This window comes from Ascidia mentula, chromosome 5, assembly GCF_947561715.1.
Source record: "Ascidia mentula chromosome 5, kaAscMent1.1, whole genome shotgun sequence".
Classification (NCBI taxonomy): Eukaryota; Metazoa; Chordata; class Ascidiacea; order Phlebobranchia; family Ascidiidae; genus Ascidia; species Ascidia mentula.
This window is the reverse complement of record NC_138570.1, coordinates 9,026,442-9,050,044: the sequence shown is the minus strand read 5'-3', so window position 1 is coordinate 9,050,044 and position 23,603 is coordinate 9,026,442. Positions and strand designations below refer to the sequence as shown.

General features: G+C 41.2%; 4 protein-coding genes across 4 annotated transcripts; all 4 read left to right on the top strand.

The window, feature by feature from the left end:
• The first annotated feature begins 187 nt into the window (after nt 1–187).
• LOC145901732 (potassium voltage-gated channel protein Shal-like) lies at nt 188–10,008 on the top strand. Its single transcript, XM_082989498.1, has 7 exons — nt 188–516; nt 4,854–5,949; nt 6,111–6,273; nt 6,842–6,943; nt 7,200–7,295; nt 7,731–7,975; nt 8,432–10,008. The coding sequence occupies exons 1-7, from the start codon at nt 465–467 to the stop codon at nt 9,138–9,140; spliced, it is 2,463 nt and encodes an 820-aa protein (XP_082845624.1). The 5' UTR covers nt 188–464; the 3' UTR covers nt 9,141–10,008.
• A 2,445-nt stretch (nt 10,009–12,453) lies between these two features.
• On the top strand, nt 12,454–15,231 carry LOC145902706 (cytochrome P450 2U1-like). Its single transcript, XM_082990788.1, has 9 exons — nt 12,454–12,888; nt 12,947–13,095; nt 13,181–13,283; nt 13,711–13,823; nt 13,924–14,039; nt 14,104–14,216; nt 14,276–14,420; nt 14,476–14,633; nt 14,698–15,231. The coding sequence occupies exons 1-9, from the start codon at nt 12,610–12,612 to the stop codon at nt 15,007–15,009; spliced, it is 1,488 nt and encodes a 495-aa protein (XP_082846914.1). The 5' UTR covers nt 12,454–12,609; the 3' UTR covers nt 15,010–15,231.
• A 1,162-nt stretch (nt 15,232–16,393) lies between these two features.
• Nucleotides 16,394–17,455, top strand: LOC145902111 (phosphatidylinositol N-acetylglucosaminyltransferase subunit P-like). Its single transcript, XM_082989973.1, has 4 exons — nt 16,394–16,566; nt 16,640–16,712; nt 17,132–17,232; nt 17,292–17,455. The coding sequence occupies exons 1-4, from the start codon at nt 16,485–16,487 to the stop codon at nt 17,453–17,455; spliced, it is 420 nt and encodes a 139-aa protein (XP_082846099.1). The 5' UTR covers nt 16,394–16,484.
• A 30-nt stretch (nt 17,456–17,485) lies between these two features.
• Nucleotides 17,486–20,594, top strand: LOC145902110 (cytosolic endo-beta-N-acetylglucosaminidase-like). Its single transcript, XM_082989972.1, has 6 exons — nt 17,486–17,739; nt 17,849–18,040; nt 18,317–18,434; nt 18,789–18,937; nt 19,041–19,223; nt 19,289–20,594. Exons 1-6 carry the CDS (start codon nt 17,486–17,488, stop codon nt 20,355–20,357), a joined length of 1,965 nt encoding a protein of 654 aa, XP_082846098.1. The 3' UTR covers nt 20,358–20,594.
• Nucleotides 20,595–23,603: the final 3,009 nt, after the last annotated feature.

Here is a 23,603-nt window from a genome sequence, read left to right as displayed (position 1 = left end):
AACTATGGAGATAAGCCACCGTCACCCCTGTGAACTGTTGTTATCCGGAAGACGGTCTATTGTTGCTTGCCTATAAGATACAACAGCGGTGAAAGTAACCTCCATTAATTTTTTTTTTTTTTGGGGGGGGTATTTACTCCCGGTTTTTCCGTGTGTCTTATTTGCTGTGTGTTTTTTACAGGTGGATTGAATGTTACATCGCATGGCATCCGATGAAAATTCGGTGCCTAGGGTATTGCAATAACATTACTCCATCTGTTACCACGACTGAAATCAGATGCATTGAAGGCCGCAAGCAACCAAAACCGCTTTAGGAAGCAATCGGGCCATGTGTAAGGCCTTGGTTTGAAAACGTCTGTATTAGACTTCGTACAACTGCATCGCCATTTGTTGATAAAAAGAAGACACCAATTACATCGTCCTGATTAAGCTTATCCCCGTCGAACAACAAGAATTCAACAGTGATGGCCACTTCAGTTGCAGCGTGGTTGCCTTTTGCCAGAGCAGCAGCAATAGGTGAGAATAATACTATATGTGTGTACATTTTTGGTGTTACGTTATGGAGCATTATTTAAAAAACGGCATTTTTTAAAAAGACGACATGCAAGTATCTATGTACGTCATCTTCAATCTGCATTTGTGTTTCTTCTAATGGTTCGCGTTACCGCGTATGTACGATACTTAGTTTAAAGCCCATATTTTCCATGGTATTTTCCAAACGAAAAATGACGTTCCATGGCGAAACAGGTGCTTTTTTGTAGTGGGGTGCGATTATGTGTACACCGACAACCTGTTACCACAGGATGGCTTCGCTGTCACCTGTCTACGTTTCCTGTATCTGGCGTAGGGTTACAGTACATTATCACTACCGTCTAGGGACACAGGTCGTTTAAACCGTCGATTAACCTTGAATAATTCATCGCAGTCAACTTTTTGCGGCCATACCACCCTGTCTGGGAGCTGGCAACAGGAACCTTTGCGTTTAGGCGCCAAAACGTTAATCAGGTCGTGTTACTGAACACAGTCGAATGGAAGGTTAACAAGTGTAAATGCCAATGTCGCCGAAGTGGGACGAAACACAGCAGCAAATTCGGATTAGAACGTTGCTGAATAATTTAGTACTGCTGCGCGATGGTTTCGCTGTCCCGTGCAATTTGAGATCGATTTATTGTCCAGCAACTTCTGCAATTCACTCCAGCTCAGAACCGCTCCTGTTCGTAGGTCGCCTGTGCATACCTTCCCGTCGCTGTCAATCGCGTTATATTTATATGGTGATATAATAACATGGTCTATTCTTAGTTATCTCGTTGCCGCATTCGTCCTTGCCGGGTTCGATATAGGGGTAGATAATCTTTTTATAGTCCGCCTACATACCGGAGTCGTTGAGAACAAGTTTACCTGCTTTCTGAGTCATTTATATAATTATTAGACGACACCCCCTTATTCTCCAAACCGCTAGGGGTTAAATTGTGGACTTGGTCAACATTGCGTCGAGGGAGCAAACTTGTATGATTTTTATGCGTCCAAAAATGCAGCATTAAACTGGATGAGGACATGTATATGGGGTGTTGAAATGGGGACATTAGCAGCAACGGATGAGAACCAGCGAGTCGGAGTAGCCAATGGGTCACGTCGGCAGGTTTCTTGCCCGTTGCTCCTAATGTCCCCATTTCAGCACCCCATATACGCCCAATAAGAGGTCGCACCTTTGTCGTAGGGCCCCGACTTAAATTATTAATGACGGTCTATGTGGAGTCGCCGAGTTTCTGAGGCTTGGACCAACTTTTACCCGGAAAAGACGCACTAAGTGACGGTGACTTGGTAATTCGCATCCATTTCATGAATACGTCAGTATTTCGCTCGCCGAAATTGGCCCGGTTTAACAGAGGCAATGCACACCTTTTAATAAAGGCCTGCAATAGCAATATTGTCTCCTTTGTCAAGTTACGATAAAATTGCCAAAAAATAAAGCGCCAAACAATTAAAAAGAGAAAAACTTATAAAGAATAAGAAAAATTGTCATAAAGCAATCCAGGAATTAGCCTGTGCAGATTGGTGTTGACGGATCTGTTTTTTACGTATCTAATAAATTAGGACGGTAAGGATGCCACCAGGCGAAATTGACATTTCTGTTTTTATAAAAGATCATACTGACGCTGATCGTCTGTTACGCTGTTTTGAGTTTCCGGAATATGTTTGAAATAGAAGTTATTATATTGCCGCCGACAAAATGCCCCTATAAACTATTTTACCAAACAAAAATCTAGTTTGGATAATTTAGACTTGCACAATTCCAATACTATCGGAGTAAATCTCATACTCTACCCAATAAAAGCATGCCTATATATCCCTGTGATTAATATGCACTACGATTGACAACATTTTTACATGGCGTCGATTAATTGACAATTAAAAAATATGCGATTATTCTGTGAATCACCTGAAGACAGCAGTGGACGCAGCACCACAATTTAATGCGGCTTAATATAAAGCGATCAATACACATGAGGCCCATGACTTGCGGTATAGATTTCTCGCCTTACTGGTGTCAATTAACTGGAAAATCCAATTTTAAACGATCCGAAGCGTATTGTTGTCCTCTGTGGATACACTGAACCTGGAACATTTGACAGACCATGTTAGCGGTAAATCAACGACATTTTTTTGGCATCAGCTGAAGTGGTTTAATCCCTTGTCATAGCGACTTACAAGGCTTTAGAAGCTTTTTCCTTCGAACGGAGTATCGAACAGTATCGAGCAGTCGCACTGGAGGCAAGGACAATTGAGTGCCGAATTTTTCCAGCATTCGCCGTTTCGAAAGTCTCTGAGCTATTTTAGGGGCGAGTGTTAATCGAATCGATCCCAGGAGTCAGAAAGCTTTCCGCCAGACGAGTTTTTTAGTTTGATGGAGAAATTTTTGGGTGACGTAAATCGCCGAAGACAGCCCTGGTACAAATATAGCCAGTGGGTATCGTTGATGCCGGGATGAAATCGGCGCCAATCCTTTTTGCGTATTTTCTTTGGCTCTGTCTCGTGATATTTTGGAACCGAAACAAGATGTAGTCACGAAGTCACTTGCAACTTCTGTCCAGTGAAAATTGCATTAAAATCTTACAGGATTATAGTCAGTTGTTTCTAAACCATCGTTTAATATGTAGTTTTAATAATGCACTTAAACAATAAACACATGCAATTCTTTGCTGAAATGATCGCTTTTTAGTTTGGCTATGCCATACCAATCCATTTTCAAAGTATGATAAGATCTTTTGGACAGTCGTTTGATTTTGGAACTCCGGGGTCGGACGACTTTGGTGATAACGGTAAGTGAATTCCTCAAATGAAAACAGCCTTTCAGCTTATACCCACTTTTGCAATGCTCGTAAACAGTATGTAGTGGTTTTATACAAGACGCTTGCGTTCTGTTTCTCACACAACTCCATATTTAAGTTCGAACATGCGCAACCGTCGCAGAACGTCATGAAAAAAAAGAAAAATGTATGTTTGCAAATGGTACAAGACGCGGTTGAAAAATGAGTTGTTTACATTTAAACTTGAGAGGGGACCCGTCACAATGCCCGTACGGCCGAGCAGCCACAGTAATGACTAAATAATTAGCATTGTGAAGAGTCTTGCATTATTTATGAACCGAACCTTCACATTTGGCATTTGGATTTTGACAGAGGATTTAGATATCGACGCTCTACCAGTCGCGCAGAGACTTCGGTCTTCCGGGAAAAACAAATAGGCCACCGGCCTTAACCACACGCCTGGCTTTTAACTTGAACTGTTTCGTGGTGATGCTATTTCTGCTTCACGGCTGATTTTCACGGGGTTATATAGCGTTGTCGGTACTTATAGGCGCCACATTACAGATTTCGTGCCAAGGTTATGGCGAGGTTGCAATATTCCCCTTTGCGCAGTGTTGGGAGATTGCTGCGAAGCTTTTAGAAGGCTATTTGCTGGGTGCATCTGTTCATCGCGGCGCAGATCATCGCTCGATCCAAGTTGATGATTCCTAAGGGACTCATACGACGGGCGTCGTTATTAAACTGCATTGACAAACGACAACGCGCACATGCGTAAGCAGAACTCGTATTGCACAACGAACAATGCAATCGTACAAAGCGCCTGCGTCTTCATCGGAGCCTTTTGTTGCGCTAGACGACCTTCCGGTGCTTAGCGTTGGTCGTTGAACTTATGTCACCAGCGACGGTCATTACGCAATGTTTATTACGTTCAACGGTGTTTGTAGCGCAAAGTGCAGAGGCAACGGTTAATTATTCAACAGTTTGGTTCACTTGCCCTTCACAGTGGTGTAAAAAGTTCTCCCGACTTTGATTTGTTGTGCCACGGATGAACAGCAGAACATAAACAATCGTAAAACTATCTAAGACTGGTGCCTTAACTTAACCAGAATCTGACCTTCCAATGAGCAATGTGTCTTTCTACCAGCGACAACAATTTATAAGGAAAGGAAATTAATAATTAGAAAAAGAACGTTTCAGGTCGAAGTCAGCTGGTTGTTTACAAACAAAGAAAAAATGTATGTATAAACCAGTCCACTTTAATCTGAAATGTTCGGTTTCAAATTATAAAATAAACTATATCTGATCCACTGTTTGATTACAAAAGGCCTAAACACACTATCCCTTCTCATGTGTTGTTTTATGTAGTTCACGGCTATCAGAAGTTTGTTACAGCCAGGCTGACATGGCTCAAGACCATACCAAATGTATTTTTACAAACGAAATGGTTAAAAGTATAACCAAAACGTTTGAATTTAGATTTTAGGGAGTCGGTGTGATACGACTTCTTGTTGTACGCACCCGACTAATATGTGTGATTGTTTTAAGGTTGGGTGCCGGTTGCATCCGGTGACTTACCCCCTATGCCGCTAAGCCATCGTCGAAAGAAAGACGAGGTCGTGTCACTGAACGTGAGCGGTCGCCGATTCCAGGCGTGGAGGAACACGCTTGAAAAGTTTCCTGATACGATGCTCGGCAGTCGGGAAAAGGAGTTCTTCTACAACGAGGAAACGAACGAGTATTTCTTCGACCGTGACCCGGAGATTTTCCGTCACATCCTTTGCTTTTACCGAACCGGAAAGATGCATTTCCCGCGCACAGAGTGCATCACCACAATCGAAGACGAGCTTGCGTTCTTTGGTATCATGCCAGAAATGATTGCCGACTGTTGCTACGAAGATTACCGCGACCGCAAGCGGGAGCACGACGAACGCTTGATGGACGATAGTGTGCCAGCAGACGGCACAGCCGAAAATGGCGGTGCTCCAGCGCCTGCCAGCAAAATAGTTCCTACCGCCCCGACGTCGCTTCGAAAGCGCATGTGGCGTGCATTCGAGAATCCGCACACAAGCACTCCGGCGTTGGTCTTTTATTACGTTACTGGCTTTTTCATTGCTGTTTCAGTTTTTGCTAACATTGTGGAGACGGTGTCGTGTGGACCGAAGCCCGGTTCGGTTGAAGATTTGCCGTGCGGAGAGCGCTACCAGTTAATTTTCTTCTGTCTCGATACAGCGTGTGTTATGATCTTCACGGTCGAATACTTTCTAAGGCTATTTGCAGCGCCAAACCGGTGCAAATTTCTGCGTTCGGTAATGAGTATTATCGACGTGGTTGCCATCTTGCCCTATTACATCGGACTCATCATTACCGATAACGAAGACGTGAGCGGCGCCTTTGTGACGCTGCGCGTTTTCCGCGTCTTCCGCATCTTCAAGTTCTCGCGTCACTCGCAAGGGCTGCGCATACTTGGCTACACTCTGAAGAGCTGCGCCAGTGAGTTGGGATTTTTGCTGTTCTCACTCACAATGGCCATCATCATCTTCGCCACTGTGATGTTCTACGCCGAGAAGGGTATGGAAGGAACGAATTTCACCAGCATTCCTTCGGCATTTTGGTACACGATTGTCACCATGACAACACTCGGGTAAGCTTTTTGGCGAATGCAAAAGTATTTCTGCGTGCTATTTTACCTCACTGTGCACTGGTCGGGTTACACAGAACCTGCAATGCGGAAATATAATACGTAGATAGCCCCGCCGCCGAATCCCTTCCCTTCATTTACTCAGTTTGTTTTGCTCGCCGCAGATATGGAGACATGGTTCCGCGTACAATAGCGGGCAAGATTTTCGGGAGTGTTTGCTCGCTCAGTGGTGTGCTGGTAATCGCCCTTCCTGTCCCAGTCATCGTCAGCAACTTCGGTCGAATCTACAGTCAGAGTCAACGGCAGGACAAGCGGCGCGCCCAAAAGGTAACAAACCGAATGTACACTTGATCACGTGCTCATAAAGCGAGTGATCACGTGCTCATGAACCGAGTGATCACGTGCTCATGAACCGTATATATCTGCGCTTGCAAAGGTCACAAAACTTTGATGTGTTTTTCGACAACGGGCGCGGCCAATTAGCGATTCCGGGGCAAAATCAATGGTTTCAAGTTGCTTATCTTGTGCGGAAGTCGGCTCCTTGCCTCTGCAAAATGTAGAATGGTGAGGGTGACAGGGCACTGAATTATTAAATTTCGACAAGGCTTTTAACGCCTTTAATGAACACGCCCGCTCATTGTACCCTTGTATATGGACCAGTCACAACGCGGCATTATGTCCAGGTAGCTTAATTTATGTCTCCAAAGGGTGTTGATTACTGTCACCTTGAAACCTTTTTGTCAAATTTGCAATATGCAATGGGCGGGACATCACTATATACTTTAAACGTCTTTCCTGTTTGTGAGATGACATTTACGCGTTTTATTGAGAAGCAGGCTCACGCAATGAATCTATTCATTTGTTGTGCGCTGTAAACAACTGTTTTTATTTGCAGAGAGCTCGTCTGGCGCGAATACGGGCCGGTAAGCACTCCGGAGTTATCAACCACTTCCATAAGAAGCTAGACCCCGGTTTTGATGGGAATAAAATTCAAACGGTAAGTAGTATCTTTATCAAGTAGTACTTCAATGAAACAAATGCAACTTGTAATTTGTGCACGAAATGCTCACACAAGGACCCTTTAACAAGAAATAAAATATATTGCTTTATCGTAGTATAAGAGCTGTGTAAACAAAATTTGTTTCTTTGAAAATATATTTTTTGTTGTTTGAAAGAGATAAAAAAGCAATTGCTCTTAGCCTAAACAACACTGGGTTTTTGCGTGTTTTAAACTGATCAACTATTCTTTACAGAGCGACTGTGGTACCAGCAGCAGTTCCAGCAATTCCAATAACAACAGCTTTGAGCGCGACCACTTCCATTTGCTCAATTGTCTCGAAAAGACCACGGTATGGGTCCCACGACAGTTATAAAAACTAGTGTGCACTTGAACGACTATTGGCGAAAGGTTACGCGGTGGTAGAGATAAAGATATAGCTTTTGTGATTTGTTGGCGACAAAACAAAAACAAATTTGCCGTTCTAGAGAATTATACTGCGCACACTATATGCAAAGAACCGAGTTTAAATGCATATTGGCCATTAAATTCTGACACTGGACAACAAATTAAGAAATTTTTCAATTTTAATTCCTTGCCACACGAAAAAGGCATGAGTGGTGCTATACCCGCCATAAAGCCTTGTTCGATTGGCTGCAACAGAAAGAAGTCTGTCTGATCCCGAAACCAATTTAAATATCGACGATGCTGTTGTTCTCATTTAACCTGCGGTTTTACTTTTCGCGTTCTGTGATTTAGGTTCTATCGATTTTGCCTTTGCATGCAGAATCACGACATTGTGGATGGAGACGTGGCTAATCCGACGGCGGCTATTACTATTGGCCACAAAACGGACAGCAATCAAGAAACCGATTCTCTGATCTCGGCCAGGTCGGCTATTTCCCAGCATGCGAGCTCCGTGTCACAAAATCACCAAAACACTTTGCCGACAACGAGCAGCAGGCAGGAAAGTCAGATAAAGAGCTCTGAAGTGACGCAATTTAACTCGAGCAACAACAGCAGCAGTGGCAGGTGGGCATATATCGTTTACCGCGTACTGCTGGCGACCGATCGGATTTCATTCAAATCTGGGCCAACATGAGTTAGCCCCGGCGCATTTTTCCGTGGTAAAGCCCCATTGCATTTGCATTGACGCATGGTAAACACACGGAAACAGACTTACATCATGTTTCTAGAAAGGCTACAAAAAAGTAGACTTGGTTCCTGTGGTGAGAAATTTAAGGCAACACGCTACAGTCATGCTAAATTAAGCAGTCCAAAATATCAGACTATACAACAACCCATACACTTGTTTGCTGGCACGATATTTTGTTTTCAAATTAAATAAAAAATGATTTGTTTATTCGTTATATTTGGGAATGTTAATATCTTATCACATTTCTAATACGCAACCCTTAACTTGGTCATTTTTGCTCGTCGTCGCATATCATTCAATACGAACTCAACCAACCAAATCAATTTATGTAGAGCCAGGATCCCCAGGTCACCACCTGCAACTCTGTCGTCGTGGAAGAACAGCAAACCGTCCAAAGCGGAATCCGTCATTGTGTATACGACAGCCACGCACGGATTTCCTTCGATCGATGACGTTGACAGCGATACCGATGAGCCATGCCAACATCCATCCGTCCCTACCATTGTGACGCAGGCGGACAGTGGCCTCATTTCTCCTCAACCCGCCTACAACCCCTGTTCCACCGAAAACTATCAGGACATCTTCAAAGAGCAAAAGATCGGCGACACTTTAAATGTACCCATGACGCCGTTAGGGTCCTCAGACGCATCATCATCCACGTCAGGCGTCAGCGGGGGGTCATCTTCATTGGACTATTACAAGTGCAGGAGCGATGATGACCTCCGTCTGCCTAACGCTATTTCGCCGAATGAAAGTGGCACGCCGAAGAGTTACGGTTACGACCGTGCTCATTCTAAGCCATTTACAGTAAGCGCGACTTGCCAGAGGAAATCAGATCCGCCCAGTTACAATGAAGCGCGTGACTGTCCCATGGTCTACGCTGCATCGACGGACGGACAAATCGTGCGGGTGAGGCAAGGAGACGAAGTAAAAAACCGTTTTGGAAATGCGCAGGAAAAGCGAAGCACTCTACCAAGCGCGAAGAGTGGCAACAATTGCGATTCTTCGAAATCCGGTGTTCTCAAGATTTCTTCTTTGTAACGCACGACACACACGCGCCAGCTGTTCCATCCTCAAAAAACACGCCCTTGTTTGTGTTCGTTGGAGTGTAGTCGCTCCAAGGCAAATGAACTGCGATAAAATACCCCTGTCATGTAGTGCTGACAGGGGCGTTAACGCGTTTGGTTATCGTGCGTATCCTCAAAAAATGTGGTGAAAAGATGTACGTTTGCTTGCACGCGCCGTGTCGTATCTGTGTGATATTCGCACCGATGGCCTGATCGCGTCTTCGTATATCGACAAGGTCATCGACTTTGTTGAAATTAAAGTGCAATAGTGTGTCTAAGAAAAGATCTGGTAAAGCAAACTGCGTTAGTCGCGCGCTGGTTGCCCCTGACAAATTTGTCTTCATAACGTCAACAGGGTCAACTGTAAAAAAGTTGTAATTAAGTCCTGCCCAACCCGTGACATCGTATTGAAATCGGCACGAAGTTAGATTAAACCGAGTGAGGGCAACAAACTGTGAAATGAAGTTCGATCCGTACACGCAAAGGATTTTCGTTCTCTTTAAGTTTTGCGCCTCGCCTGGTAGTTTCGATTTTAATCATGGTTTCACTCGGCAAAAATAAAATATTACATCCCGCTGTGAATTCTTTGGAATCTGTAAAGGTCTATCCTGTAAAATCGTAAAACCCCTGTGTTTTGAAGTAACATACTTCTTTCATTTATATACATCATACGGCGTTTTCGTGTGTTGTGTGATCTGAAACACTTTCGCGCGAATTGTCCTCTCCATCGATACTGTGTCATTGTTTTCTGCGAAACTTACCTTGTGCAGAATATATATTTAACTATGTTTCAAGCCGTGCGCGCGGTTCAAGAGAAAATTGATGTACAAATAAAATATCGACCAGCGACCCGAAGATATGATTCCTGTTCCTGATTCATCAATTTCAGACCCGATTTAGAGAATTGTTTTAGTCCGCCAATCTTTTTCTGTCGTCATTGGTTGCTGCGAAGGCAAATACGCAATGAGGAAATAATGCAGCGGCCTTGGAGACACCAACAATAGATTGTGCAAAACAACAACATTGTTTCAGAACATAACTGACGGTTTTGTACATCTTTAATAAACATTGTTCAATATATAACTTATCTTTTTAAACAGCATTTGGAACGACATAACCTTCATCAGGACAATTAGCCTGCAATGGCTTGTAACTTTTAATTTTTCATTTTCCGAAACCTTTCTCTCTGCATAATTGCTTATTAGTGAAATGCATCCCCGTGGGGTCATATAGTCCGCAAATGAACGGACAAATTTGCAACTCTCATCGATTTTTATGTGCAGAGTTCACATAAACTTCGAAGGGGGTTAGTGGAAACCTTTTTCCATACGTGTTTGTTAAACTGAGAATCGCGGTCTGGCCATCCAACTTCATGCATAATATTCTGAAGTTACCTGAATAAATCATATTATTTAAGCAAGATTAATATTAAGTAGCCTATCCGCGGCAAATTGTCCGCGTTCCTCGCCAATTAACCAAAAGTGTGGTTTTGTACTATTCAATACGAATTGGCGCATGCGTTTTCTACGTCAGTATTTGATAGCGACGGTTTCTGTGCGTTGCCTAATTATCATGCTAGTGGGCCTTAATTTCATTAAGCGAGATCATTTGGATCACTATGCCGACTATTGCGTATTAGAGTAGGGCGCATTCACAACTTTGTTAAGTTATAGTTAAGCTTTTGTGTGTGCAACGCTAATAGAAACAATTGTAACGCTCGCACAACCTTGTTTTGCAAATTAGCCTACGTGAACAATTATGGGCTAAACTAGTCAGTTTGTCAACCAAAAATATGTAGGGTACAGCAAAGATCCCCAACCTTTTTAGACTATGGGTCGCTTTGACGTAGATAGTGTTTTCATAGACTGGCCTTGTGGCAAATAACGGGGGGGGGGGGGGAGGGGTTTCACACACTTCAGCTTCTAGATCTGTTTTTGGAGATGCGTGCATGAAGCGTGTGGCATCCTTACCTTATATTATGGGTCGAGTTGTTCTCCCTGAACGCACGGATGCCTCAAGTACCGACACTGGTCCTCGGTCGGTTCTGGAAGGACCCCTGGCAAATATTTTTTCCCTTACGTTTCCAGTGAAATGGGGCGTGACGTGGTCGGAAATCGCTTCTGTAAGACTGACCTGGGAGGGAAAATTGTGGTGATGTTAAGCCCAAGCTGGGTTTTTTTTTTGTGTCATTTGTCGGTCATTGACACATTTTTTTTGTAAATGACACAAAAAACAAAAGCCGTTTCGGACACAATGTCCGAAAGGAAATTGACTGGTACATTATTCGAGCGTCTCATCGGTAGGCGAAAATTCCCTTTGTGTTGCCCCGGACGTCGCTTTTGTGACTCCCGGCGAATCGTTTTCGAGCGGCCGACGGTCGATAACACCCAGCAGGACGCGGGTTTTGCGACTTTTGTGCGATAAGAATACGGTTACAGTTGCATGGTTTGTTAACAATAGGGATTATTGTCCTTCATTTGTTTTTTTTAATTAAACAAACGCAGCGTATTGCCTATATAAACAAGTCTACTCTTGAAAGTTGCTTACATTTTTGTGAACGATCGCAATACCACATAACTCAGTGAATAATGGAGCGCGAAGAACAACCTAGAAAAAGAGCTAAAGTTGTATCTGGCACAGGCCAATCCACGTTGCAAGGATTTTCCGGAGAACTCTGATGGCATTATATCATATGGCAATAATAGCATCAGAGCTTTGGCGGCATTTTATAAATTACAACAAAATGATATCGAATCAGAATGGTCAAACTTTAAATTTGAAGTAATGCGCAATTGCCAAACAGAAGATGACTGGCGCAAAGTGCTTAAAATAATTGCTACACGGGATGAAGATTGGCCAAATCTTTCAGTAATTGCAAATGTGTTACTTGTTTTTAATGCGGAAAACGCAACTGTTGAAAGGGGGTTTAGCCTATTAACACGCTTAAAAACCCCAATAAGAAACCGTTTGCAGTGTTGCACCGCCGACACACTTATGCGTTTGAGGCTTAACGCATTATCGTTTAAAGAATTTAACTACGACAGTGCATATGCGCAATGGTCAAGTAGCGCGAAACGATTGCGCTATAAATCCGATGCGTAGTATTGTGTCTTTGATGTGTTGCGTTTGTTTATGTTGCAAAGTTGTTGTTAATAAACAATGCGTTTCCTTATTTCTTTTTGTTATATCGCAAATGACCAAAATAAATTTGAAAATGTCCTAAATTTTTACTGTCATTTTGGTCATTTGACACAAATTTTTTGGTGAAAAAAAAAACCCAGAGCCCAAGAAATAGTAAAATACAATATTTGCTTCTGTTGTAGTGTTTTTACAATTTTGGTGAAGTTTACAAATGTTTGTCAATCTAGTTATTTCAAATTGAATCATTCTTTTAATCACTTTTAAGGCAGTTGGTATGGACAATTTAGGAAGACTACAAAACAATGTGGGAGATGTGTTATTTTACTGATAACTTTACCCCAACTTTGGCCTTTATTATTGTTGCAACAGTTGCTTATATTTTCTTAACACACCTGTCACAGAAACGCAGCAAACTTCCTCCAGGTCCTTTTGGGTTTCCCTTTCTGGGATGCATTCCCTATCTCAGCCAACACCCTGAACAAACTTTTTCAAAGTGGTCAAAGACCTTTGGACCAATCATATACACCAAAATTGGGTCAAACCCCACTTTAATCTTAAATAGCTTTGAGGCTATTAACCAGGTTGTGTGTTAAATGGCCTAAACTTACAACAATATAATACTATGAAAACATTTCTTAGGCATTTGTGGTGCAGGCAATTCCATTTTCTAATCGATACCACACCTTCTTTTCAAACGTTAGCTGTGAAGGTGGTCAAGGAATAATATTTCTCCACCCATACAGTGTTTGGAAAGTTCAAAAAAACTTTGGAGCTCGTGCTTTATCTGGGTAATGTATTGTTACTGAAAAGTTGTGTTATAAATTTGTTTGGTCATTATTTGTAAAGATGTTGAAACCTTATATGTGCTTTTAGGAAAGGTTTTGGTGAAGAATCCATAGAAACAAAAATCCTCAAGGAAATTGAAATATTATTGTTTAAACTAAAGGGAAAAAATGAGCAACCTTTCATACTTGAGGTTAGTTATATTTTCTAAATTAGTAACTTTTGTTTAAATCATATGCGTACAATCCTCAATGTAATATGCTGAAGATTATAATCAAACTCTGTGTTCTGAATGTAAATGCCCACATAATGTGCCACCATAGAAGGTCTACCTAATAAACTAAATTGCCTTTTTGGCAATATTATGTACAGATGTCCTTCGTCATGGCAATGATCACAAAGACATTTAACTGAATAAATTCCACTTTTATTGATAGTCAGTGCAACACTCACAAATTCAAAATTATAAATTCTGAAACAAGAGACAGTTTTTCTGTTAATCTTTCCAAACAAATAATGGATAATGCAAAAATTTAACTACAGAAATAAGTGATTGCCTAAAAAATAGTGAATGCACGGTGTTTGTTTCAAAAAGCATAACATTTATTTAATGCACTTAGGATGACTTGTTGGTAGCAGTTGCCAACGTTTTAACAGACATTGTAATGAAGGAATATTGTGATAAACAACAAAATGAGAAACTGCTGAACTACATACATGAGTCGGTTAAAAGGTGTGATTATATTGTTAATTTATTAGTAATTGATCATTTTGTTTGGTACCTGTTTGTAGTTTTCAGGCTCATTTTAAGTGTTGCATTGTTCTTTGTTCAGCATACGGACTGCTGCCTATGTTTTCTTTGCAATTTCCATGTTTCCATGGGTCCGGTTTTTGCCACCAATAAGGGGCCAATTTAACAGGATGAAAGAAGGAATGAAAATTGCCAATGGTATGATAAGGCTGTTCATTTTATTGATGTTTAATTCTTTTCTCACGTCTTCTTTTCTTACCAGAACTATGCATGGAAATTATAAATCAACATATCAAAAATAATAATTTTAATGAGCCACAAGACTTTGTTGATCTGTTTTTGATGGAGCACAAGAAGAACACTCCAGGGTTTACTGTATGTAGGACTTCAATGAATAGCTGTTTTTATTATACTTACCCCAACATTATTTGCAGATGAAACAGCTTATATACTACTTGAAGGATCTTATTTCTGCTGGTGTTGACACAACTACAAGTTCTATTCGGTGGATGTGTTTGTATTTGGTTAAATACCCAAATGTCCAGGAAAGAATCCACAAAGAAATTGACGATGTCATTGGTAACATTTTTTGCCCTTGGTTGGGATAATTTGAAATCTATGCCGTTTTAATCAGGTTCAGATGGCAAAGTTTCCTTATCGGCTGATCTCCCTTACACCAAAGCGTTTATTCAAGAAGTCCTACGCACGGCGACAGTTGTGCCGTTAGGTGTTCCACATGCCACAGCTGAAGAGGTTTCCTTTATGGGCTACTGCATACCCAAGAACACACAGGTTAGCAAAAAACATGTGCCCAATTAAGATGCTCGAACTGATTACTCCTTACTACTTGCAATAGGTTTTAGCTAATTTTTGGAGCGTTCACAACGACCCAAACCACTGGCCAGATCCGCAGAGATTTGATCCAGAAAGACACCTCGACAGTGAAGGTCGATATGTCAAATCGGACAAGGTTCTGGCCTTTTCAATTGGTCCTCGTAGTTGTTTGGGCGAAAGTTTGGCTCGGAAGGAAATGTTCCTTTTTCTTGTTTCGATCCTTCAGAAGTTCCGCGTGCTCGGCAATACTAAACAACCAACGCCAACGATGAAAGGGGCACCTGGAATTATCACTTCGCCTTACCCTTACAAATTTGTCATGAAAATGCGTTAGAATTCGCTTTGACAGATGGGCACACACTGTTTCGTCCCATATAGTCTCCACAGTGCAGATGTGATTTCGTAGTGCTCAGGGTTCGATATAAACTTTCGCATTGTGTATATGTTGTACTATTTTGTTGTTTATTAGCACAGGTTGAATTAGTTCTTATGAATTTATGCATGTTCTTCTATGCTCTTTAAACATTGCATATTGCACTTAATACTTTAATAAAGATATTAGTTTATCTGCTGTAAATAACTGTTGTTTTAATGTTGTTCTTAGAAATACGTTACTAGGGAATTAAGCAGGCCACTTATATTAATTTGGGAAAGTTTGTCAACTAGTTTGGAGTTATTCTTCTGAGGTAACTGCTAAAGATAATAGATTCGCATTTGCGTTTGCTGGAGTGGCAAAGAAGACTGTTGTACTTTCATAAATACACTGCTGGCGGACTTGTACCGCTAGAGTGCGCAAGAGATACCTTTTATGATCAACAATTAGGAGCGCCATCTCCTATCAGACTTAATTGACTGTTGAAATGATATTCTAGAATTGCTTGGAATGGTGTGCATTCTTGATTTTAAAGAAACAATGCAAGGTTTCATTTTAAATGCTTGGAGGCAATCGCTGCAAAATGTTTTATTTCATTTCAATTTAAAAATAACGTTGCCACTGCAGATACTAGAATAAAAATAACATATTGCGTGAGAAATAACTCGCCTGGTTCGTGTCGGCATTTGTTTAGAAACAAATCAAGCGTTCATATATCTTCTCCCAAAGTTGTCTGTCTTTTTAGATCTGCACTGCGTAATAATGCAAAGCGCTAATAACATAAATCAGAACTTGGTACATGTTAGTCCAACCAAATTTACGTTCTCACATTGCGATAAAAAATACAACGACGCAGTGTCTTGCGACATAAACCGGAATCCTTATACATTCGGCATTGAGAAAAGATTAAAACAACGCATATGCCCTCTCCTATTTGCGGTTCTCGCGTAAGAGCATTTTATGCCGTACGGCACAATAGCAACGAACAACAGCCATATAATTTTTCACTTATACAGCATGGTTTAATATAAACTGAGCTGAAACTAAACTATTTATGGATACGGGTGTCAGACTATTAATTTTAACCTCACTCCCCTAACCCTTGAAATAGGTTTCGTTTCATTGTTAAAGCACAGACCAGTTTCATTGCAGCTTTACCTTTTGCCGATACTCGGATGCTAACTATGCCAGTGCGTGTTACTTCGGACTGTGACGTCACAATGACGTATTTTTTGTGTAGTTACAGCTTGCCTCAACCTTTGTGGTGACATTTTTGGGAGTTCCCCCACTTTCGGAACATATATAAGTACGTTTCCGCACTAGACCCGCATCTTGTACTCTCGTAACTGCTGCTGGTTTTGTTGCTAAATGTTAGCATATATGCTAGTTTCTTAGGCAGTGCAACACTGTTACTTGAGTTTATCAAATGTAACCAAATGCCAGAACACAGTCCAGCCCCCACTCCTGAACGAGCACTCTATGGTTTTGTTCTTTATTTAACAAGCTTTGTTTTATTTGGTAAGATTTTTTTCTTCTTAAATGTGAAACCAATGCCATGTTTTCAAGAATCCGATATTGATTTGCTTTGCAGGAGTTTTTTTGCTTTGGTCGTACACTCCTGATCATCTTCTGCAAGTAGTTGGAGTTACCTACTTGCCATCCAAGTATGTTTGTACAAGCATATATAATTTAATCATACTTTAAATGCAAATTTAAAACCGCCAATTTTACTTTAAATGTTAATAAAATCTATGCAAAATAATACATATTTAGGAACACAACTCACGGGTTTTCTCATAATGCTGAGTATAAATAGACTGGCCCATATTGCTATTAACACTGTCATGTTAAAGACGTTTCGACAAAAACTTTTGTCATCATCAGTTTGACTGACGCGATTGGTAGAGCTCCATCAATATAAGTTTTTGTCGAAACGTCTTTAACATGACAGTGTTAATAGCAATATGGGCCAGTCTATTTATACTCAATACATATTTGTTGCTGTTAAATATGTTAGTTTGGCTTTAAATCAAATGCTGGGATTGTGTAATGTAATGCTGTATACATTTAGCTTATTTTTTAGGTACTGGGCAGTTGCGATTCCTGCTCTTTTATCATTTGCATTCATTGCATTTCTTGTGTTTTATTTCTTTCTGAATTTGGTGAATTCATTTGCCCTTGCTGGTAAGTTGCTTTTGCACCCAAACAACCTCGACATTAACTCATGGTGACTTTTCGAACAGATGAAATACGGGAATATTCTTATTTAAACGACTTGACCAAGCACCAAAAGAGTTATAAAGAGCAAATTGCCTCTTATTCAGTTCCACCGGTAAAAGAATACAAAGTGCCAAAATTCAGTCAACTGAAATCCGGGGAAGGCTTTACAGTGACTTTCAACCGTTAGTATAAATTGCATTGCTTAATTTCAAAAGCCATGGCACAGCAAACTATTGTAGTGGATTTGAAAAAGGGTCCTGAATTTACCGGGAGAAGTGTTGAGGCGGGTCTCCCCGTAACTTTGCCACTTAAAACTTTGGATGAGCTTTATGGTTGGGAACCAAATGATCCCCTTGATAAAGGCCAATCATACAGTGTGGCAAGAGTACCTCACAATCCTAAGGTTATAAAACCAGATGCTGTAAGAACATTAGTATGCCATGACATGATGGGAGGATATGTTGAAGACAGGCAAGTAGTCTACCTTGTATTAGTTTCCTGGTCTTACTATGTGTTGCATAGTTGTTGAAACTTTTTTGTGTAGCGTAACAGCCATATCTGTTTATTTGGTTTTGAACAGGTTTGTTCAAGGAGCAATATCAGAAAAACCAGTTGGATATCACATTCAATATTGGAGCGGCATCGACATATTTGTTTATTTCAGTCACCACTTTGTCACTATTCCTCCAGTAGTATGGACAAATGCGGCTCATCGAAATGGTGTGACTGTTCTAGGAACTTTGATACTGGAATCGTCGGATGGGGCCAAAAGGTAACAAGTATCTTTAAAATTGATTAAATATTGTTTAGTATGTTTGCAACATCCTTTTAAATTTCTGGCTGTGCTATTTCCATTCAGAATTATTTGTTTCATCTATGCACCGAAAATTTTATTATGTTTATCTGTTTTGCAAGAAATGTATGGATGTGTGCTCATAAGGCACAACATTATATCTGGAAGTAGCTTACTGTTCAAAACTGATACTGAAACTGATGCATTGCCGCTTCTATTCAATACAAAAAAGCAGTTTGTCTTGTGCATTAATAGATGCAGAGCATTTCTATCCACTGAAGCTATCTGGAAAGCAACTGCAGACCGACTTGTGGAAATCGCAAAGTTTTATGGTTTTGATGGATGGTTGATGAACTTTGAGTGTCCAGTTGAGGTTGGTTAATCATCTGATAAACATATGGAATGGTAAACGTTTTAGTCTCGCTTTTCCATTGCATACAAATTAGGTTGGTAGAGAATAGATATGAGGAAACATAACTTTTGTCATTTGAACAATTGCCAGAACGGCTTTGCCGCTGTGCAAATGTAACTTCATTTGCAAGCGTGGAGGAAATGATGAAACAATACGTTTCGTTGCCATTGCATTTTCTATGGATGTAGGCCAACAAACCCAATCACGACTTAAAACGTTTATCAAGCATCCTACTCTAAGTTATTCTTTTTTGCAATTGTACGTAAGCAATGTTATTATGTAGCTCCCAATATTTAAGTTAAAATTTGTTTTCAGCTTACGAAAGTTCAAGCGTTGGTTAACTTCGTTCAATACCTCACCGAAAAGATGCATTTGCATGACGAACACTCGAAAGTAATATGGTATGACAGCGTCACGTGCGATGGAAAACTAGTGTGGCAAAACGAGCTCAACGAAAAAAACAGGTCGGTCATCATCATTAATTCTCTTTTCCCTGTCTTTCCACATTTGCAGAATATGTATGTAAGTTTATTTCGATTACTTTGTTTGTTCGTTTACTCGACTTAGATGCTTTTATGACGTCACTGATGGCATATTTCTCAACTACGCGTGGAGCGAGAAACAACTAGAAATGTCCAAAAAAGCTTCCGGCAATCCTGCAAAAGTATATGTGGGAATCGATGTTTTCGGGAGGGGCGTTTTCGGCGGTGGCGGCTACAACACTTCCAAAGCGTTGGTCGTCGCCAGACGGTATAAGATAAACCGTGTTAAACATTCACACCTTTTGTTGTTAACCTCATGCCTATACTCTTCAGGCACGGACTGTCAGCTGCCATTTTTGCTCCGGGTTGGGTTTATGAAGAGTTCGGTCCCGAAAAATTCGCGACCGACAATGAGCGTTTCTGGAAGCTTCTTCGAGACTTGACACCCAACTATCCCCTGCAAGCAGCTGACCTCCTTTCTACCAGTTTCTGCCCTGGATATGGATCCAAGCGAGACCCGGGCGGCGTGCGTGGCAGACACTGGTACTGCCTTAACTGGCAGGAATGCATGCCACAGTTGACCGGCGACAATTTGTCTCTATCAGTGTCGGAGGCTGGGAATTATATTGCTGTACAGATACCTCCAGACAGTCAGAGGCAGTTACCAAGAGTTGGAATTGAATCGGATGAGAGCAGCAAACAAGAGCTCGCACCGCTATTTGAGCTTCACGTCGCATCTTCGGCAGACGGTTACCTGACCATCAATGCCAAAGAGTGGAAAAAATCCCCTTTGCCTGTTCTTCAACTTGGGACAGACGCTGGAGATTGTAGATTCTCTTTTGAAACAAGAGATCAGAAGTTTGGAAAGTTTACAATTACTCCCCTTGTAGATACTTGCAGCATCAAAAGCATGTGCGTGAAACATCCCACGCCGTTTCATGCCATGTCCCTCTCAGCTATAGCAGGCAATCATATCACGCGTGTAGCATTTTTAGAAATCTTGTCCGGAAGGCACGTTCCTAAGCAACCGCACGTGATCGTCACGCCGGTCACGTGCAAGTTGGTTGACTGGACGTGGGACGAAGCGACAAAGAAGCTTTTCCACTTAAGTTGCTCTTTGCACTTTGAAAACATACCCGCTGGAACAATATACAGCGAGGTATTGCATCGTCTCACTTCGGACCGCCAGATCGAAAATGCTCAGCAGCTAGGTGGCGCCTTGGAGCCGGAGTTCTTGCTACTTGATCGGTCATACACCGGTCGATATCGAGTGCATTGCTTGTCAGTGCCCAACCCAAAATTTGAAGGTCCTGGATGCGTTGTTGAGTTTCTTGTACGCCATGTTGGCCCCGTTGGCATGAATGTTGGGGAGGGAAGGGTTTCCCTCAGATATTCCGAGTAGAAATTGAAATTCTCGAATTGTGATTCTATGTATCTTGATTGGGATTTGTTTTTCGCTATTAAGACTGCTTAAGAAACAGTTAACTTTGCTCAATGCAACCATCGCTTATTGTAATATAATATATTGCGTGTGATACACACATTTGTACTTGAAGCATTACAAAACAAATAATTTGTCGGCTTGTGAAATTTGACAAATTGAATTATATTTTTGTGCGAATTTTTCGTGGTTTGTTGTCTGGTGTAAAAATCAAATTAAGCAATGTAGAATTTCGATATCCGACATTGAATCTACACAGCATAATCCATCATAACCATGCGATCCTGTTATGTAATTAGCTATTGGGCAACACATCTCGTATGATGAAATTAGCGACCATGGGGTGCGAAACTAAGATTTTCGAGACAAAATGTCAAGTAGATTCCCCAGGCCAAAAGTAATTTTGACTTTGCATTTCTGCATGAATTTAGTCAAAAGTGTGCGTACATGATTATTTCAGTTTTTCGATACTTTACGCAAGAGAAAAGAATGGAAAATATTCCAAGAACCATGCAGTTTATAGTTATGTGGGCCAGGCAATAAATTGTTTCTTATCCCTTTGTGTCAGTGACAGTAGGATCTGATATTTCGAAAAATCTCTAGGGGTCCGCGACCACAATGACACTAAAATAGATCCGTTAAGACAAAAAAGTTGAGAACCACTGATACATTTGCAGTATTCGAATAGCACTAATATGTTTTTCGATTGACAAATTCATTTGGTTTGTTAGTACGTACGTATAGTTCCTAACGAAAGATGAACGTCACTTGCACATTATTTGAGGTTTGCGGAACAAATTAACAAAGGTCGCCGGAAATTTGGTCCGAACACTTCGAACTTCTGGTGCACCAGGTGGCGTAGTGATATCAAAAATTTTTTTTAAAAAACGTTTGGTTAATCAAATAGAAGCGAAGCAAATCATTCCGAAACCAATATACTAGGACGTAGCAACAGTTCGGATTTAAATTACGCTCTAATGTAAATTATTCGGCAAATACAAAAACTAAATGACATCATTAATTTGTAAAAAACAGGCAGTGGTTACCAAATGTGCTACGTTATTATCATAAATATTAATGTATTTGGTAATACAAAAAATTATATATTTTTGTAATGGAGATATTGATTGTGCACTTTCATTGTTAATGTATAGGAAGTAGTTGTACGCTCTGACATACAAGTTAGTCGACAAAGAACTTATTCCAGTACCATAAGGCACTATGCTGGTTTCATTACCGGATGCGCCCCAATAAAAGAACACAATCATTATTCCCAGAGGTTTTAACGCCGATTCCCGGGCTGCCGCAAGTCATAACCATGTTCACGTCTCGCAGCGATTTTGGCTTCATCTTGTCTAGTCATCGTTTAATCCCTTTCTCAAAATAGGAGTCTGGAAGGTTCTATAAAGGGACCGCCATCAACTATGTGCGGGAATATTGATTCAAGCGACTGTTGACCATCATTCTAAAACTTAAGGTGTGTCCGCCTCGACCATGCTGCCTATAAGCGAGCGACCCAGACATACCTATTGTAACACGAATGCGAAAAATGCGTTTTTTTTCTTGCGCCTCGAACAGCGTATTTTTTTCCCGACGACAAAGCGCACAGTAAACAAAGGTCGACACATAGTATTTCGCGCACCTTAACCGCCAGGCAAAGGGCTGATAGCGGCGGCTCGGAAAGGAGCATCGCGATTTTGGAAAAGTTTCAATAGCGTGATTTCTGTTTGCACCAAATGCAGTCATCGAAATATCAGGAAGGACATGCTGCACTCTTTAAAATGAGAAGACCTCGCATGGCACTTGGTTTTATAAATCGCCGGACGCCGTCGAAATTAAACCATTGAAAATGAGCAGAGATTTACGTCAGCAGGAGTTGGATACAATTTAGCAAAAGCTATATTTAAATAGAGCGCTTTCGCTAAAGCGGTTCGCACCCTAAATCAGAATTCGACTTAAAGTTATCATCCCACAGTGAGTTGAGTTCATTAGCAGGCTGTCGCAGCTGTGTTTATACTTTCAGCTATCCAGGGAAACGAAATTTGTCAAAACGAACCATGCGAAATTGAAATAGCCAATACTATAGATTCGTAAATGTCTAATACTAAAATATCTGGCTTAAAATCGTTAAATATTTTAAAGCATTGTGCAGTACAGTTGTATACTATAGATCTACTTGTTTCATGACAAAGCAAAGGCGTGTTTGGGCGACATGGCTCACTTACGAGTCTTTCAGTGAACTTTGACAGTACGTCTGCCGACAGTCGGTCCGATGTGTTTGTGTCGGCAACGAGTGAGGTTGAAGTTAATAATTTTCCCGAAACCAATATTAAAACCTTGCATAAACTTGGTCCAAATTGTTCTCGTCAATCGAAACGCGCTAAAAACGTTATGAGCAGGTAGATGGTCCGTGTTTGCAGTTTCGCCAGCAAATAGACTTTTTGCTGGCTGTGTGCGAAGTCCGCTGTTTGCCCCGACTGTAAAGTCAGCTGCTTTATGGGGCAGAACAGACAGTGGCGTGTTATGCCGAGGTCAATGACAATGGAGGAAAGTTATTTATAGTCACAAACGTAAATTTTTAAAAAAAGGCAATAAAGTGAGGATTTGTAGGTGTTTGGGAAAAACCACTGAAATTAAATTGAAAGTGAAAGAGGTTTGGTTCAAGACCAAGCCAGAAACCAGCATAACTAGATGTATTACGTACAATATAGTGGCTATACCTGCCGCCTTTTCAACCGTCTAATGACGCTGATTATCGGCGATCACACGCTTTCCAGATCGGAAATTACGGCTTGAGCCAGGAAGAGGCTTTGCCACTTAAACATAAGCGTCGAACTTGGTAATGATCATAATCAGCTGCGTCCTTCTAAGAGTAGATGACGTTTGCTTGGGTAACTGGCAGCTGACCGAGTTCGGATGTTATGTGTGTGCGGCTGATCAGTGTTAGCTTTATCGTTCGTTTGATATCAATTAGCACCAGCGTTCGGTCGGCGCCCGGGGACGGGTCCCAGTCACGTGTACTAAGTTGCTCGAAACGTTATTACTTGTAGTGATTGTGACGTAAGAAACCGGCGGCGATTTTTGCGGTCGCAATATTAGTTTTGCCTAGGAACGAAGAAAGGAGACTATTACGTCATTGCCAAATGCGGAGTGTAACAAAGGAACGTATGTTAATGTTGCCAAAGCGACTCTTAGATCAACAATCGA